This window comes from Haemaphysalis longicornis, unplaced genomic scaffold, assembly GCF_048455015.1.
Source record: "Haemaphysalis longicornis isolate Haplotype H1 unplaced genomic scaffold, Haemaphysalis longicornis Haplotype H1 scaffold_10, whole genome shotgun sequence".
NCBI lineage: Eukaryota > Metazoa > Arthropoda > Arachnida > Ixodida > Ixodidae > Haemaphysalis > Haemaphysalis longicornis.
The window spans coordinates 70,388,543-70,404,760 of NW_027526204.1; the positions used below are offsets into that span (position 1 = coordinate 70,388,543).

Below are 16,218 nucleotides of genomic sequence, written 5' to 3' on the forward strand. Positions count from 1 at the left end.
AAGGCACAAAGTTCGGAAATGGAGGGGAAAATGGCCATTTAGCCAACTTAAAATGGTGATAGCTTTGTAAATACTTACGGTACAGCTATAATACTTTGCAGGTACATTCTTTGGGACCTATAGACTGCAAATAAAATTAATGCAGAAAATTGATTTTTTGGCAAATTGTTGGTCCTCAAGACCAGTGGCCCCCCTTAAGTGCTTATCCCGACTCCCTTTATAGTGAATTTTCCGTGCTGCGCATTTCTCGAGCTGTTAGTAAAATGGATTTATTCGACCGCAGTTAACTCGATTTTGTCACTTGATTCAGTGAAATTTAGAGCCCTTTGTATTTTTCTGCCAGATTTCATTGGCACACCAAGAGTTGACACGGGTTGGCTTTATTATACTTGATTGGCTGAAAATTTACTTGAATGAGAGCTAGCCTTTTTATGGTAGGTACTTTTTTTTGGCCCCCAAGAAGTTGTTGGAGTTGATACACAAGCCCCGAGTCACTGGAATGGACCCAGTCGTATAGGCTGCTGCGGCTTGAAGCTTCTTAGATGATGTCAGAAACAGTTCTTTTCGAGCTGCCAATTTAATGGCAAGGGTTTACTCCACGATGTTCTTTTATCTTTGTCATTGGCATTCCATTATCCACTAACTTGGAAACTGCTGAAGACCACAAGAGCTCTTTTCTCCTTTTCCTTTTTTTTTTTTTTTGCAGAACTGTTTTGTTGAAAAATGGCAAGGGTGAATCAAGTGATTGTGCCTGTAAAGTTAAATGTTGATTTTATTTATTGCATTTAACCCAGTTTATTAATATTGCGTTACTATTTGTTAGAATGAATAATTTATTCAAATAATTCGAGATTATGAACCATTGCATGAGTTATTTAAAAGTGACGGTAGATGGTCTTTAATTTCTGTGCTGAATTGTGAGTGTTCTTAGAATTGTAGTCCTGAAATTAAGTGCATTATAGTTAATAACCCCCCCTACTGGTGGCGTAAGTATTCAAAAAGTTGCTTAAAAGGGATGCCTTGGTTTTAGCTGAGCACACAGGAATGTTTATGTACTGTTTGATCATATATAGTTGCGAGAGAGTATTTGTGTATACATTAATGGCGGCTGTAGTGTATGCGTTAAGGAATGTGTGTACGCAACTTCTTGATCTTCACATTTGCCGTCTGGTCCCACCCGAATATTGTGTTCAGTGAGCTTGTTTTGTGTCTTGTTGCATGTGTCGTGCAACTTTGGTGAAGAATGACACTCGTGTCAGCGATAAGTTCCAATTGCCCACAGTTTGCTTGTTGCGGCAATCACTACTTTGCCTTCACGTTTGTTATTGGAAGCAAACTCGCCATTTAAAGGGTACAGGGGTAAGGCGAAATATAAAAAAAAGGTGGCTTATTTTTTTTTTCGCAATTAGGAAGGTTCACCTCCTTGTGCACATTTTCCATAATCGCACTTAACTTAAAATGTTGTACATCTGGCTCAAAAACAGCTTTTTTGTAAACAAGTACTAAGTGACCACGTCCCATTTTAGAATGTGCAGCTCCGTTTTTATTGTCATCATTTTTTCATATCAAGAAACTCACAGTTCCAGATTAAAAAAAATGCTAGTCTGGAACTAGCTGTATTAAGAAATTGCTTGGCAACCATTGCATAGCTGATTTTTCAGCCAAGGCAATCCAAAGATGCTGTGCATGTTCAATATTCCACATTTCTGCTTCGGAGCCGCGCGCCAAAAAATGGCTTTGTTGGGCTTCACACTCTCAATATTGCAACAATGGATGCCGTTCTTTCATTTATGATGGTATCATCACGCGAGCCGGCATTTCAGAATAATTTGGATTGAACCCTGGGTGCAACACCACCATCAAGTGGCTAAAAGAGGAGGTTGACCACAAGCAACGATACTTTGCGAACAGAGCTTGCACGACAGTTCACAAAATGGGCAAGGCTGGACAGACGACTGGCTGAAAAGCAAAAAAATGACTTCGACAGTGATTACGAAGCTAGTGATTACTAAATAAATGACTCGAGTGGTGTTTGTGGCAAAAAAAGTATTGTTTTTCATGTCTTTTAATTCTTACTTCAAACTCGGTTATCTCAAAACAGTTTTTTTTTAATTACATAGGTACCGATATTTCCTATATCTTCCAGGATAACTGGCTGATTCTTTTTTTCCTGTCATCTACATAAGTTGTCACGTCTAATGTATCAGAATCGAAAATATGTGCATAGCGTTTTTTTTTTTTTTTTCGTTACAGAATTTTCGATATCTAAATTAAGCCAAAATTTAGGTACTGGCGAAAAAAAATAATAAAAATTTTAATTTTAGTCTGTTTTTAATAATTTTGGTGCAGTTGAAAGAGCGTAAAATTTGAAAGAAAATGATGTATGCATTATGTAAATACCTGTAGTAGATGCCGAGAAAAATGTACCTCCGAATGGCCAAACATGCGTGCGAAGTATAGGGCTTGCCCTGTGCCCTTAAAAGTTATGACTTCGAATGTTGCTCAGCTAACTTGGTCAGTCTTCATTTTGTCTACTGCCTATAGAAGGGAAAACCTTTGATGCATTATCATTTGCTGCCCTAAAGCAGCGTATGCCTTGTCGCAGCCCTGTCTAGAAGAAAAATTTGTTGTGCTTTTTGAATCGCATGACTGTCACCCTATTATTTTCGGTGATCTTGCCTGAGAAGATGGGGAGTGTGCTTCAGCGATTGTTCGGTCATCGAGACAATGGGATGCCCTTTGCCTAACAAATCAGGTGGATTTACCTAGGCTGTGTGAAACTTGTGTCCTCACATTTTGGCGGGAAATGTTGGGTGGAGGGAAGTCTTAAGATTAAGCCTTGGTGCAGCACGGCAGAAAGTTGTGAAAGTTGGTTTTGATACATCGTAGAAAAAGGCACGGATGAATTGATGACCCAGGCTAAAAGGTAAAACAGAATGATGTGCTAAAGCCTCGTTACAAGAGACACTGTTACAAGAGACACTTGGTAATAAGAGACATTTGAATAAAAGCAGTTTGGTTGGTTTTCCTATGTTCGCAATTGGTTATAAGAGACATTTGAATGAAGGCGGTTTGGTTTGTTTTCCTATGTTCGCAATGTTAACAACATTACATACAAGAGACCTTGGTTACAAGAGACATGTTTTCTAGGTCCCTTAAGTGTCTCTACTAACGAGGTTTTACTGTACTAGCAACTGGGCACCTGATTCAGGAAACAGAGATCCATAATGCAACCGCCTCATAAACCAAACTTTTTGACACACACAGCGCAGCAGAAGTTACGACGGTGCGAAGTTCAGGCGTGGAAGGCAAAACCGGTTTTTCTAGTTTTTCCACCTTTGAAGCTCAAACTTTGCACTATTGTAACTTCTGCTACAGACCAGATAGAATGATACCGTTAGTCTTAAAGCACTCCTTGATTTGTGCACAGTTCACTGGTACCTTGTTCAGCTGCATCACTCAGGCAGTTTTTTCACAGCTGTCGAAAAATCAATTATAAAAATCGGAATGAATTTGAAAGTAGTCGTTTTACACAAAAACAAATTTTATATCTACAACCAGGACGAAAAACCAAATATGTGCGTCCCTCAATTGTCATCATTATTACTGTAAAAATAAACATTTTGATCAAAGACCCATGTGCCCCCGTAAAATTGGGTATTACTGTTGCCAGGACAACGCAGTCCTTTTAAAGGAGCCATGAAGACAAAATACAAGTTGGGTTTATTAGAAATACTGCTTAGTCCCAATAACAATGATACCAATATCATCGCAATCTTCGAACAAATAACGGAGATACTAAAGAAAACGTGTGAAGCAGTCGCGACCCCCTAGCCAATTTCCCGCAACTTTTCTACGACATCACGGAACCTTGTTTGTGCGATTGGCGGCCGCCTAACTGACCAGTCGCGACGACACATGACTGGACGTCTGTAATGGAGCCTCTAGTTCCATTTGACCGCATCACTTGAATGCTAACGTGCAGTTAACGCACTGAAAATTATATATTATTGTTGGCCTGTATGATGTCATTCTTGCTCATAACACGTCACTGTGGCGCAAAATTTGAAAGTTTTTAAATACTGCTTGGTTTTTTTTTTTTCGTTAAAAAAACATCTGTGGCTGTAATGGAGCTGAGTGAGATGCTGAATCCTAGTTCTTTCAAATTAAACGAAGTTGTATTTTCTCTTCATGGCTCCTTTACGAAACCAAACTTGTATTTTCTCTTTGTGGCCTCTTCAAAGATTTACAATGCCGTGTGTGTCCCCCTTTTTTTTTTTTTTTTTTTCTGTAACGGCCACAGGTGTGTCTTGCGGCAACCCTTTCCCCGGTGGCTCACTGTCCAACGGCCGGCCAGACTCGCTGGTGTTCAACTTCCCATCCATCATCAAAGTGACGTGCAACCCGGGCTACCGCCTGGTGGCCCACGACGGCAGCGAGTGGGGAACGAAGATCCTCTCTTGTCAGAGCAACGGCCAGTGGAACCGGCAGGCGCCCAAGTGCATGCGTGAGTGCAACGGGGGCAGCCTTCTTTTGCACAGAGGGAACACCCATGCGGACACATAAAACTAGTCATGGCTTTGAAAACTGTGAGAAAAAATTGTCTCTGTGGTTATAATCTCAAAGCTCCAATTCTAAAGATAAAAGTTTCAAAGTATCATCTTCACTTAGGTTGTGCAGGAGATGCACACGGTAGTGTAAGATATCATCATCATCGTCGTCATCAAGCTACTTTCGCCCGCTGCAGGGCAAAGGTACCTCCCATGGATCTCCGAATATTCCGGTCCTATGCTAACTGCAACCAATTTATTCCCGCAAGCTTCTTGATCTCATCTGCCCATCGAACTTTCTGCCGCCCCCTGCAACACTAGCCTTCTCTAGGGATCCACTCTGCTAGCCTTAAAGGGGCCGTGAAGACAAAATGCAAGTTTGGTTCATTCAAAAGGTGGCCTCGTTAGAATCATGCCGACACCACTTTTAATACACACTTCGCTCAAATAACCTATATAATTAGGAAAAAAGGGAATGGCCATGCGACCCACTAGCTCATTTCCTCCAACAGCACCTATGATGTCATACCAGCTATCTCTGCGATTGGCAGAGGCCAGAAAAAGCAAACACAAATTAGGCATAAATTATAGGCTGTGGCTAGCGTTCCGTCCACACGGAACGATATACAAGTGCTAAAGTTCCGTCCAGACGGAACGGAGCGCTGCGGGTTATCCTTCCGTCCAGACAAAATACAACTGAGAGCTTAGAGTTCCGTCCAAACGGAGCCGACGTGAAATTTGTACAGTTCCGTCCAGACGGAAGCAAAACCGGCTGATTAGACGCCGTGCTCACTCTTCAGATTTGGTGTAGTGGTTGCGCCTCGGATAATGGCGCTAATGTACCGGGTTCAATTCCCCCCGGGCATACTTTTTTTTTTTTGCGTGGTTGTGCCAGCGTTTTGTAACGGCTAACTTCGTGCCCACTTTACAATTGACGCGGTGAGAGCAGTAAGTAGGCTTTGATTTTGCACTCAACCGGCCGCTCTGGTATACCGCTCACTAGAGCCAAGGCCGACTTATCCATCGCCAGAGTTCCGATCATCTGTAGTTCGTAATGGTGATCACTAATTCACGGTTATTCTGGCTAGTCAATGAGCGGAAGCGGTTTACACGGGCACAGTTTCCCACGGTTAAGTGAACCGCGGTTAGACAAAACCGCAGTTTGCTGCGTTACACGACAGACGAAACTGCGGTTACCCGTGGTTAATGCACACTGAGCTTGGCCACCTCACTTCGGTCACGCTAACCGCAGTTCCTGCAGCAGCAGTGCTCCAAATCACACAAGTCCGTTTGGATGCAAGTGGCGGCGCATCAGCGGAGGCGAAAAAAAAATCACCTGGCGTTCAGAGGAGACGAAAGTTCTCAAATAGCGGGTGCCCCAAAGCTGCCCCCAAGAGGCGCTTGCGTTCTTTGCGTCGCTCTCGCAGTCCGCGCGACTGCCCGTCAGCAGCGGCTCGTTTCCCAATCCACCCGATCAACTACGACAAAAGCCGTGCTAAATTTGTAAATTCCAGGCGTCGTTCGCCAAAGCAGGCAATCATGGTGCGTTTTTAGCACTCACTCTGAAACGATCGGTGCGCACGTCGGCCGAGCCTGCAAACATGCCGGCGCTCCTGCTAGCACGGCACTGAAAGCGGCTGGAACCGGCCCAGACCACGGCAGCAACAGCTGAACGACGCTCTTCGAAATCAATCTGATCGCGGAAAAGAACTTCCACATGCGAGAAAGTAAATGTTAGTGTGGTGAAAAATTGTGCTATGGATTGAAATTCGCAGTTGTAAAGATAACGGCGGTCAAATATCCACCGCGACGCTAAGCCTAAAGTTCCCAACACCGAGCAGGCGCGAGAAGACCTAGCCGGTTGCGAGCTGTTGTGGAAGCCCCTCACCTAAATCTCGCCGCGCGCGAGTGCGTTGCGTTTGGGTCTGAAGCGACTGTTTTAACGATGTTTCCTTTTGTCTACACTGCTTCCATTTTGTTTTTTATTGTGAAGTTAAAAGTGTGTTAATTTATTTTTGTTACGCTCACAACCAAGTGACCGCGGTCACCACACTTAAAATTTCGCGTGTAACAGCCAAAACCGCAGTTTGCGATAACCGCGGTTAAAGTTTAGTAACTACGGCTAAACAGGCTTTCTTGATATTTACCCAGCCGAACGAACCGCTTCCGCTCATTGACTAGCCAGAATAACAGTTTTAGTGATCACCGTTAAGAACTACAGATGATCGGAACTCTGGCAATGGATAAGTCGGCCTTGGCTCTAGTGAGCGGTATACCGGAGCGGCTCAAAGCCTACTGCTCTCACCACGTCAATTGTAAAGTGGGCACGAAGTTAGCTGTTACAAAACACTGGCACAACTGCGCAAGAAAAAAAGTATGTCCGGGGGGAATCGAACCCGGTACATTAGCGCCATTATCTGAGGCGCAACCTCTGCACCAAATCTGAAGAGTGAGCACGGCGTCTAATCAGCCGGTTTTGCTTCCGTCTGGACGGAAGGATAACCCGCAGCGCTCTGTTCCGTCTGGATGGAACTTTAGCACTTGTATATCGTTTCGTCTGGACGGAACGCTAGCCACAGCCTAAATTATAAGCTTGCCGGATGAGCTATTTGCACTTAAATTTAGGGCACATTCTTTTTATATCAGTAAGAATGGTCGGACAAACAGTGCAAGTTACGAAAGCACATGTAAACATAGAAGTACCGATGCATACTGCTGTTAGTACTGCGTGCACTATGCTTTGTTTAGGTGCAGAGCACTGTGGGGCTCTGGGGTTGACTCAGACGACACTGGCCGATTGACGCAAGCAACAGTGTCTTAAGTGACCATATTTGTCGAGCGGGCACCATGTTTCACGAAACGATTTTTTCCATGAACAAAAACAAGCCAGGTTTATATACGATCACAAACAAACCAAAGGCAGAAAACGACTTGCTGTGGTGTGGTGGCGCCATCTAGGTTGACTAACAGTAAGCAAGTCTCCGCTCCACACCAAGTTTAGCTAAAAGACCTGTTCTTATGATGTCATTGCAAACGTTGTTTGAACACACGTTTTGGCGTGAGAATCAAAATTTTAGCCTAAATTGATTAATTTCACAGTGAATGAAGCATCGTTTGCTTCCTGAAAACTGCTACGGGCACTATAGAACACGAAATCTTTCGAATAACACAAACTTGTATTTTGCCTTCATGGCCCCTTTAATGACCAATGTAAGATACATGAAACTATAATATACTGTAAATTTCAAATCCTAAAAGTCAGTGTTTAGTTGAGCAACACCGCTTCGTCGCATTTCATTTCCAAGTAAAGCAGTCAGATGGCACCACTTTCCCTGCATTGGCGGGAATTTGAATGCCGAAGCACAGAAAAGTTCCACGGCTGCACTGAAATGCGTTTTTGTCGCGGCATCGCCGCAGCTACAGTATACATAGCTTGCATGTGACGTCCCCACAGCCCTTTTTGGAGTACCGCTCTCCACTTTCCCAGTGCTACTCGAGATCGGAGGGGGAGATAAGTTCACGGCCTTCCACCGTGCGAGCGGTGCTCCAAGATGGCCGCTACAGTGACGTCAGTGCAAGCTATGTATTTTATAAACATCGGAGGCTATGAGAAAGTTCGGAGGCAGAGATGGGGCTTGGGCTATGCGATACAGGAATTAGCTGGCGAGCATTGGACAGGATTTGATCGGGTCATAGAGCTTTATACAATAACAACTAGAGAGGAATCTGGCGCTGCGATCGTCCACCGCAATGGGCATGGTGAGTAGATCTGGATTCGGATTGGCACTCGATGGCTTGCAGAAGTTATCATGGATTGGATCGTGCAGCCAGTTTTGTTTTTGTTTTGCACTTGCGTGAACGCATTTGCCTATGCTGGAAGAAGCATTCAAAAATACGTTTCTCCTTGAATAGAATGCCGCACGAGCACTGACGCCGTCCTGAGTGGAAATGTTTTATACCCAGAGTTTTAAATTGGGTGGGTTATCAATTCATTGCCGGCACAGCGAGCCTGAAAACACAAATGACTGTGCTGTTTGGGGCGAGTGCGCCTGCGAATTAGGAGTTGCAGCACTGCGCATTTGGCAAAGCAATGTACTTTTGAAGCTGGCACTGGTTGTGAACGGCTTGAAGCAGCTACACTTTTCATGCAAACGCTGGCTCGTACGGTGTAGACCAGCAGTACCGGCGGCTGTTAGGAACGCAGCTTGATGAATGTCGCTAATTCAGGTTAGAATAACTTCTCCAAAGCTAATCGGTTTCTTTTCTTTTTTTTTTTTTTTTTAAGAGCACACAATTTTTTTTGTTATATTAAAAGCTACAAGTGCCAAAACTGTAGTTGGCGGAAAATGGCAAACCTACTCCGCAAACCAACTTGGCTCCGCATCTGCCTTTTTATTTAAGCGCGCCGTTTTATTACGTACGAAACCAGTTTTTGGTCAGTAACTTTCTTGTTCACCATATAATTTGTAAACAGCGAACCGGGTGTAAGTTTTTTTTTTTTTCTAAAAAACACAATTTACGCAACCATAGGCCGGTTTCGATCCTACGCAGTCCGGTTCCATAACTACCCATCATTCCCATCGAAGCGTAAGCGTCTTCTTGGAGTTTGCATTGACACAAGCTCCAGTTTCCACTCTAGTTAATATTGTATGAAACTATATGGGTCGTGTGGGGGACACAGCGAGACTGCATTTCCCCGGGGACACAAGCGCGGCACTTCCTGCGTGCACCCTGCACCATCTGCTGGTTTGCTCGGAGCACTTCTCGTATTCTTTTACGCAACTGCTGAAACAACTCCGCGGTTCTGCTTCAGTAGCCTAGGGGTGGAATCGCGGATTTGGACTGAACGTCCTGGGTTCGAGCTCCAGCAGTGCCAATATTTTACGTGCGGAGTACCTTAGGACCGCACAATGTCTGTCCGCGTCCGTACGCGTAGCATTTACCATCGCAAAAAATCACACAGGCACCGGCAGGATTCGAGCCTGTGACTGGTAGACCAGACAGAGTTAGTGTCAGTCGTCTTACTCACTGGGCTATGACCATGAGTCAGTACCCGAGAGTCAAACGGCTTAGTCCCTCGCCTGTAACGGTGCCGAGTACCTTAGGACTTCTAGGACCTCCCAATGTCCGTCCGCGTCCATCCGCGCGCACACCACCATCAAGCGAAAATCAAGCGAAATTCGATTTGCGCCGTAAGTTGCAGTTTCATTTAGGGAATAATCACGGTGCAACTCACGGCTCAAATCGAATGACGGTCGGGGCACAAATCGGATGTCACTCTAGGCACAACTTGGATGTCATTTCGAGTCCCCGTAATCCGCATTCTAGCCATCATCCACGGAGTGGAGATGCTGCCATTTTTTTTTTTAATTTTTCTCACTGTAAAATGTTCTCGTAGCTCAATTCAGCACCTCCTTTTCATTATATAGGGGTGATATGGTATCTTTTAGGTCGGTGTAGAAGTAGAGCGCAGCACTTCAGCACGTTTAAGGGGGGCATGACTCTTAAAACAGCTCCTCTTAATTTCTAAGCAAACTCTGTGAAACTTGTCAGTCCTGCTGCTTTTTCCCCCACTGATTTTTTTCAAATGTGGCATTACTTTTGGAGTCTGTCAATTATTTCCCACGATAAGTGGAAATAACTAGCCATTTTTGGAGGAACAATAGAGAAAACAGTGTTAGTCGTACCATCGTACTCTTCATATCTTCTGGTACTATCAACCCTGGTGAGTGCAATAAGAGAATCGGTTTTTCGATGCACCACTTGGAACTAATTTTACAGCTCATTAAACTTTGGTGGCATCAGTGGCGGGGAACCATTTCGGATGCCCATTTCAAACACCGAAGTTTAATGAGCTGTAAAATTAGTTCCAAGTGGTGCATCGAAAAACCGATTCTCTTATTGCACTCACCAGGGTTGATAGTACCAGACGATATGAAGAGTACGATGGTACGACTAACACTGTTTTCTCTATTGTTCCTCCAAAAATGGCTAGTTATTTCCACTTATCTCGGGAAATAATTGACTGACTCCAAAAGTAATGCCACATTTGAAAAAATCAGTGGGGGAAAAAGCAGCAGGACTGACAAGCTTCACAGAGTTTGCTTAAAAATTACGAGTTGCTTTAAGAGCAGTGTCACCCCTTAATTAATGCTCAGCTTCGCAGCGGAATACCCTGGCTTGTACCCATCTTGGAATGGAGTATTGTGACGTGGTCTCAAGCAGGTTAATGATGATGACGGTAGTGGTGATAATGATGCTCTTTTTTTTCCCCCACAGAGGTGGTGTGTCAGCCAACCCGCGACATCCCACACGGCCGTGTCATCCACAGTCCGGCGGGGGGGCCCCTGCACGAGAATGCGACGGCCACGTACCAGTGCAGCGGGAAGAACTACGTCCTCAAGGGACCTGCTGTGCGACGCTGCCAGAATGATGGCACCTGGTCAGACACAGAGCCAATCTGCCAGGGATTTGGTGAGTGGGAGCTGCCATCGTGTCCGTAGGCTTGGCTTACTTGCTCACGCGAGTCTCTGTGTGGCACGTTTGTGCCGTTCACTTGAGCCGCCTCCAATCCAACAAGGCGTGTCTGTTGTTCACGCAGCCCTCATTTATTTATTTACTTACTTACTTACTTACTTACTTACTTACTTACTTACTCATTCACTCACTCACTCACTCGCCCACTCGCTTGCTCAGCACTCACTCACGGGGCCAACTGACCCTTGTGAAAATGTTGTTGAAAATTGCACCAGGTTGGTGAGACTTCGGCGAGGTTGCCTCTGGAACGTACGCAACTGTTCCAAGGAAGATATGGATAAAACTGAGGTGTCGTGCAAAGTAGCTTTTTTTTTTTTCCCAAAAAAATTTGCAAACAAGTTTGTGCATTATATGGCCTTTTTTTTATGACATTATACATTGTGTGACCCGTGCCTTGACTGGGTACCGTGGTTGAATGGCTTCGTAACTACGATTTTAACCAGCGCTCTTCCAGACATGTTGACGTAGTAAGGCTTGTGATTGTTGTTTCATTCGAGAGCAAAAAAAGAAAGCAAAGACCAGCTGTGAAGATTGCTAAACAAAGCAAAGCCAGCAATCCTGGTGCTTGTCCGGTAAAGCTTTTTTTAGGATTGCTGAACTAGACATTGCAGGAACACTAAAGGAAGGTTGAGTTCTTGTGTTAGGATGGCAGAGATTGTTCCTTTCGTTGCTTTACCCAGTGGTGGAAGGGGCTTTCTCTGCTTGGACCCTTGACCAGTGAAGTGGAATTCATTTTTCTCACCTAATTACATACCAGTAACGAAGCTGTCCCAGCAGCAGCTGTGAAAGTAGCCTGGCGCCTCGCTTCTGTGATTTGCAGCGTCACATCTCGTGTTGGCAGGGTTCTGCTTCTGCTACGCTGTGTGTGTTCTGTTAATCTTATCATTTTAGGGCCACGCAGGCAAAACACCAGTTGGGTTCATTCGAAAGATTGCCTCGTTAGAATCATACTGACACCGCTGTTAACGCACACTTCGCTCAAATAAGCTGCGTAATTAGGAAAAAGGGAGTGGCCATGCAAACCACTAGCCCATTTCTCGCAACGGAACCTATGATGTCGTATGTGGCAGCACTGCGATTGGCAGAGGCCGGAAAAAGCAAACGCAACTTATGCAGGGCTTTTTTTATAGCAGTAAGAATGGTGGGGTGAAGAGTGGAAGTTACGAAAGTACACGTACTTAGAAGTACCGATGCGTACAGCCATTGGTACTGCGCGCACTATGCTCTTGTAGCTGCACTGCGGTGCTTTGGGGTCGTCTCGGACGTCACTGGGCGATTGGCGTAAGCGACGGTGTCTCACGTGACCATATTTGTCGAGCAAACACCATGTTGCACAAGGCAATTATTTTCTCCCTGAACAAAAAACAAGCCAGGTACAAATCTGGTCAAAAGCAAAGGCAGATATAAGTCCGCTGCGGTATTCTCTAGGAGGACTAATGGTAAACAAGTCTCCGCAGCACATATGACGTTATTACAGCCGTCACAAAAACACACGATTTGGCAACAGAATCAAAGTTTTAATTTAAGTTGACTAATTTTCCGGTGAATAAAGCATTGTTTGCTTCGGGACAAGCCCTGGGGGCGCCACAAAACAGGAAATCTTTCGATTAAAACAAGCTTCTATTTTGTCTGCATGGCACCTTTAAGCAGCTCTGTCCATGATGTATTTTAATTATGTTAGGCACACTAATTTATCAGTGTATGCAAACTGGTTTGTTGCTCAAAACCAGCAGGTGTTGCACTGCAAAGGCAATTTTAATTAGTGCGCTAACCAGTTTTAGATACTCCGCTTAAAGGCTGCTCATAAAGATGTCTTAAACTATGAAGTGTAAAGTTGTCATCAGTGCGGATGTCACTGCTGGGTGCGACCTCCAAGGTCACCGTTTGGATAGGGTCCGCCATGAATAAGCTTCTGTAGCGGGCCACTTACAGGAGTGCTGACACCAAAATTTTATGTTCCTTTTTTATTGATATATTAATGCTTAACAGCAAGGTGAACCTGAAACAGCACTTTAAGTGCTTGAGCGCGCTTCAATTAATTACATGGAACGGCCTGAAAATCGTCCGTTTTGGTTTCCCGCGCTTCCAGCCCAGAGGGCGCGTGTGACAGAATCACGGAATGACTTCACCATTTTGTGCGAACGTCAAAACGCTGCGAAGGCCAGAGGAGGCGCTGTTTTGACCGCCCCACCGCCGGAGCTTAGTAGATGAGCTGCCTGAAGGCGTTAGGCCTAGCATTGAGGCGGAAATTTGATGATCGCTTTCAATAAAAGACCTGATAGCGGCTTCTGTTGCGATTCTGGGCTTTATTATTGGCTTCTTTCCCGCGCGTGGAACTTATTTTTGGCAAGAGTGTCTTTTTGCATAGCGGTTATGCCTATAGCTCTGGCTACATGTATCACTTCGTGAACGCGCCAGCGCCCAATCGCCGCTCGCCGGGTCGCACGCCTGTAGTGACGTCACGAGTTTCTGACGAGTGTTGGAGGCAGACGGCTTCGTCACTTCTTTTCCCTCTCACGGAGTGATGTCACGCTGATGTCCATTTGCTGTGCACCACTCCGTGTGCTCTTCCGTCGGCGCTGCAAATCAGATAAAATCGAAGTACCGTAAAAACCCGTGGATAATACGGACCCACGTATAATACGAGGTGTAATTCTGGGACAGCAACATCAGAAAAAAAGTTTTCATCCACATACAATGCGAGGTAAAGAGCACAGAAAACATTTATTTGCACTGCAGTTACCTTTCAGTCATTGTCAGTTTTCGCTGGCACTGTCTCCCGATGTCCGTTCAGTCATCGTCAGGTTCGCTGCCGCTGTCTCCTGAAGTCGCCTTGTCGGAAATGTTTTCCCACAGAAAGTGGTCCTCAGTGCCATCAAGAGTGTTCGAGATGCCGCATTTCTTAAAAGAGCGACTGACGAGCTCCTCTGGGATGCTGGCCCACGCATCCGCGATCCAGCCACAAAGCACCGCTGGAGAAGCCCGCGTCAGCCATCTGGTAGCTGTCACTTACGGGTCTCCTGACCTCATCCACTCTTGGTAGCAGGACCTGATGCAGTCTTTGAAAGGCTTGTTGATGCAAATGTCTAGTGGTTGCAGCTGGGATGTCATTCCTCCTGGAATGACAATGAGTTCGGTGCGGGGTTCGCGCAACAACTTCTTCACGGAATCGGCCAGGTGGCAGCGAAAGGCGTCCAACACGAGCACTGACGGGAACCCCCAACAGTGCTCCAGGCCGCCGACACCACACAGACTTTATCTAGCGTCCCTAAATAAAGATTTTGAAGCGTAGCTTATTTAGTGCCTCTAACTTTATCCAGTCAAGCACCAGTTGCTTTCTCCACCCGCGAATGCTGCCTTCGGTGACGCCGAACTGCCGTCCTGCGGCGCAATTCCTGATGGTCTCGGCACATAAAATAACTTTTGTTTTAATTGCAGCTGAATACTGCCTTCGTGCACCCGACATCGTGATAGACTTGCGGTTTCCTCCATGCTTGCGGTGAACGTGCCGATCCTTCGCGTCCTTCGCGTGGTCAAAACAATCAAAATGGCGCCGGCTGAGAGAAGCAGCAGCCAGCTAACGCCACCGCAAGATGGCGCACCCTCCGCTGAAATCGAAACCGAAAGTGCAAATTTTCGGCTGAAAACTTTGGGATCCACATATAATACGAGGCATAAATTTTACATAGTAAAATTTTGAAAAAAAACTCGTATTATACGCAGGTTTTCACGGTATGTTCCATGCGTCGCAGGCCGCTCACATTTCAGCCACGGTAGTCTGTTGAGTAAAGGAAGCGAACTGTGTAATAATATTAACATCAAAAATTGGTGGCAGTGTCCCTTTAATGGGGCTGATTGCAGTGGGGCCTCTAGTTGCGTTTGATGGTATCACTCGAATGCGAACATGCAGGCAGCAAACTGATAACTCTGTTTTTAGTGTTCACTTTATTGCGTCACTGCAGGTGTAAGTTTTTCAACATGTCTATTGCCTCTTCTTGTTTTGGTTAAATAAATTTCTTGTGTGGCTGCATTGGTGCTTGAGTGGGTTGCCAAATGCTGATTCTTTCAAATTAAGCAAGGTTTTATTTTGTTTTCATGGCCTCTTTAAAATCACACAAAACGTTCTTGCGCATCTGTTGTTTGCGGCTAACATCGGCTGTTAGCGAGGCCTTCTGACGTCGCGGATGTTCTGTCGCTTCCAGACGGGTGCGTGAAGCCGGATCTCCCGAACGGCCGCGTTGTGGCCGTGAAAGCGGAGATGCTGGGCAACATCAGCTACTACCCGTACGACACCACCGTCATCCTAGCCTGTGATGATGGCAGTAAAACGTCGTCCAAGTGCCTGCCGTTGGGGAGCTGGAACCCCGAGCCGCCCGTGTGCTCCGCCACGAAAAGTCTGTTGCCTCCTTTTCCTGTGTTCCCCTCCCCCCTTTTAGTACTATCCCAGAGTTCCTCCCTGCAGTTAGAATTTCCGCTCTTGTGCATGCTTCTGGTGAAATTTGCCTTCTGCCGTATGACAGTAATTACTTTTCCCTATTTGTATCGCCCCTACTTGCCCCTTTGTGCTGGTTTTCGGTGTGCCGCAGGGTTGCGCCTTGACGCCAACTGATTTCGTTTTTCGTTCGTCTTAGCTGAGCCAAACAAAATGTGATATTTCTTTGCTCCCAGGCCCTCTCTTGACAATGGCCACATTCTCTTTGCAAAATGTATATATATTTTTTTTTCACGCTGATTTGCATTTCTGTTGTCTGCGTTCCAGTGTGAATGCATTAGCCTGATTTGACGGAGTTCATTACTGCGCCCTGTTTTTTCTTCAAACTCTGCCAAGGCACTACTTTTAGCGGCTCCAAATAGCTTGCACGGATGTCTTTCTTTGTGTGGCTGTCTGGTTCGTGGTAACTGATCCGACTTGGATAACCCGTCTTTCTAGAGTTGTTTCATGTTCTGCTTTTTGGAACCCTTGGCTTTCAGTGCTGGCCTTCAGTCAGGAACTCAAGCCATGAAATTAAAACTTTCTTCTTCTTTTTTTTCTCACTCGAATATGCCCTGCTCTTCCTTTGAGGATACTTTTATTTTTGCTTAAATGAAATGTCTGTCTCTATAAACCATAAAAGCTAAGTATGTATTACCC

The 16,218-nt window shown here is 45.4% G+C and overlaps 1 protein-coding gene across 4 annotated transcripts in view; it reads left to right on the top strand.

Annotated features, from left to right (window-relative positions):
- LOC144158723 (P-selectin-like) overlaps positions 1-16,218 on the top strand; it is a 58,051-nt gene that overhangs the window by 28,821 nt on the left and 13,012 nt on the right. For all 4 annotated transcript variants that reach the window (XM_077689805.1, XM_077689803.1, XM_077689806.1 and 1 more), the window contains 3 exons: positions 4,304-4,507; positions 10,830-11,024; positions 15,290-15,481. In XM_077689805.1, the coding sequence (XP_077545931.1) occupies positions 4,304-4,507; positions 10,830-11,024; positions 15,290-15,481 (591 nt within the window). The remainder of the gene's footprint in view (positions 1-4,303; positions 4,508-10,829; positions 11,025-15,289; positions 15,482-16,218) is intronic.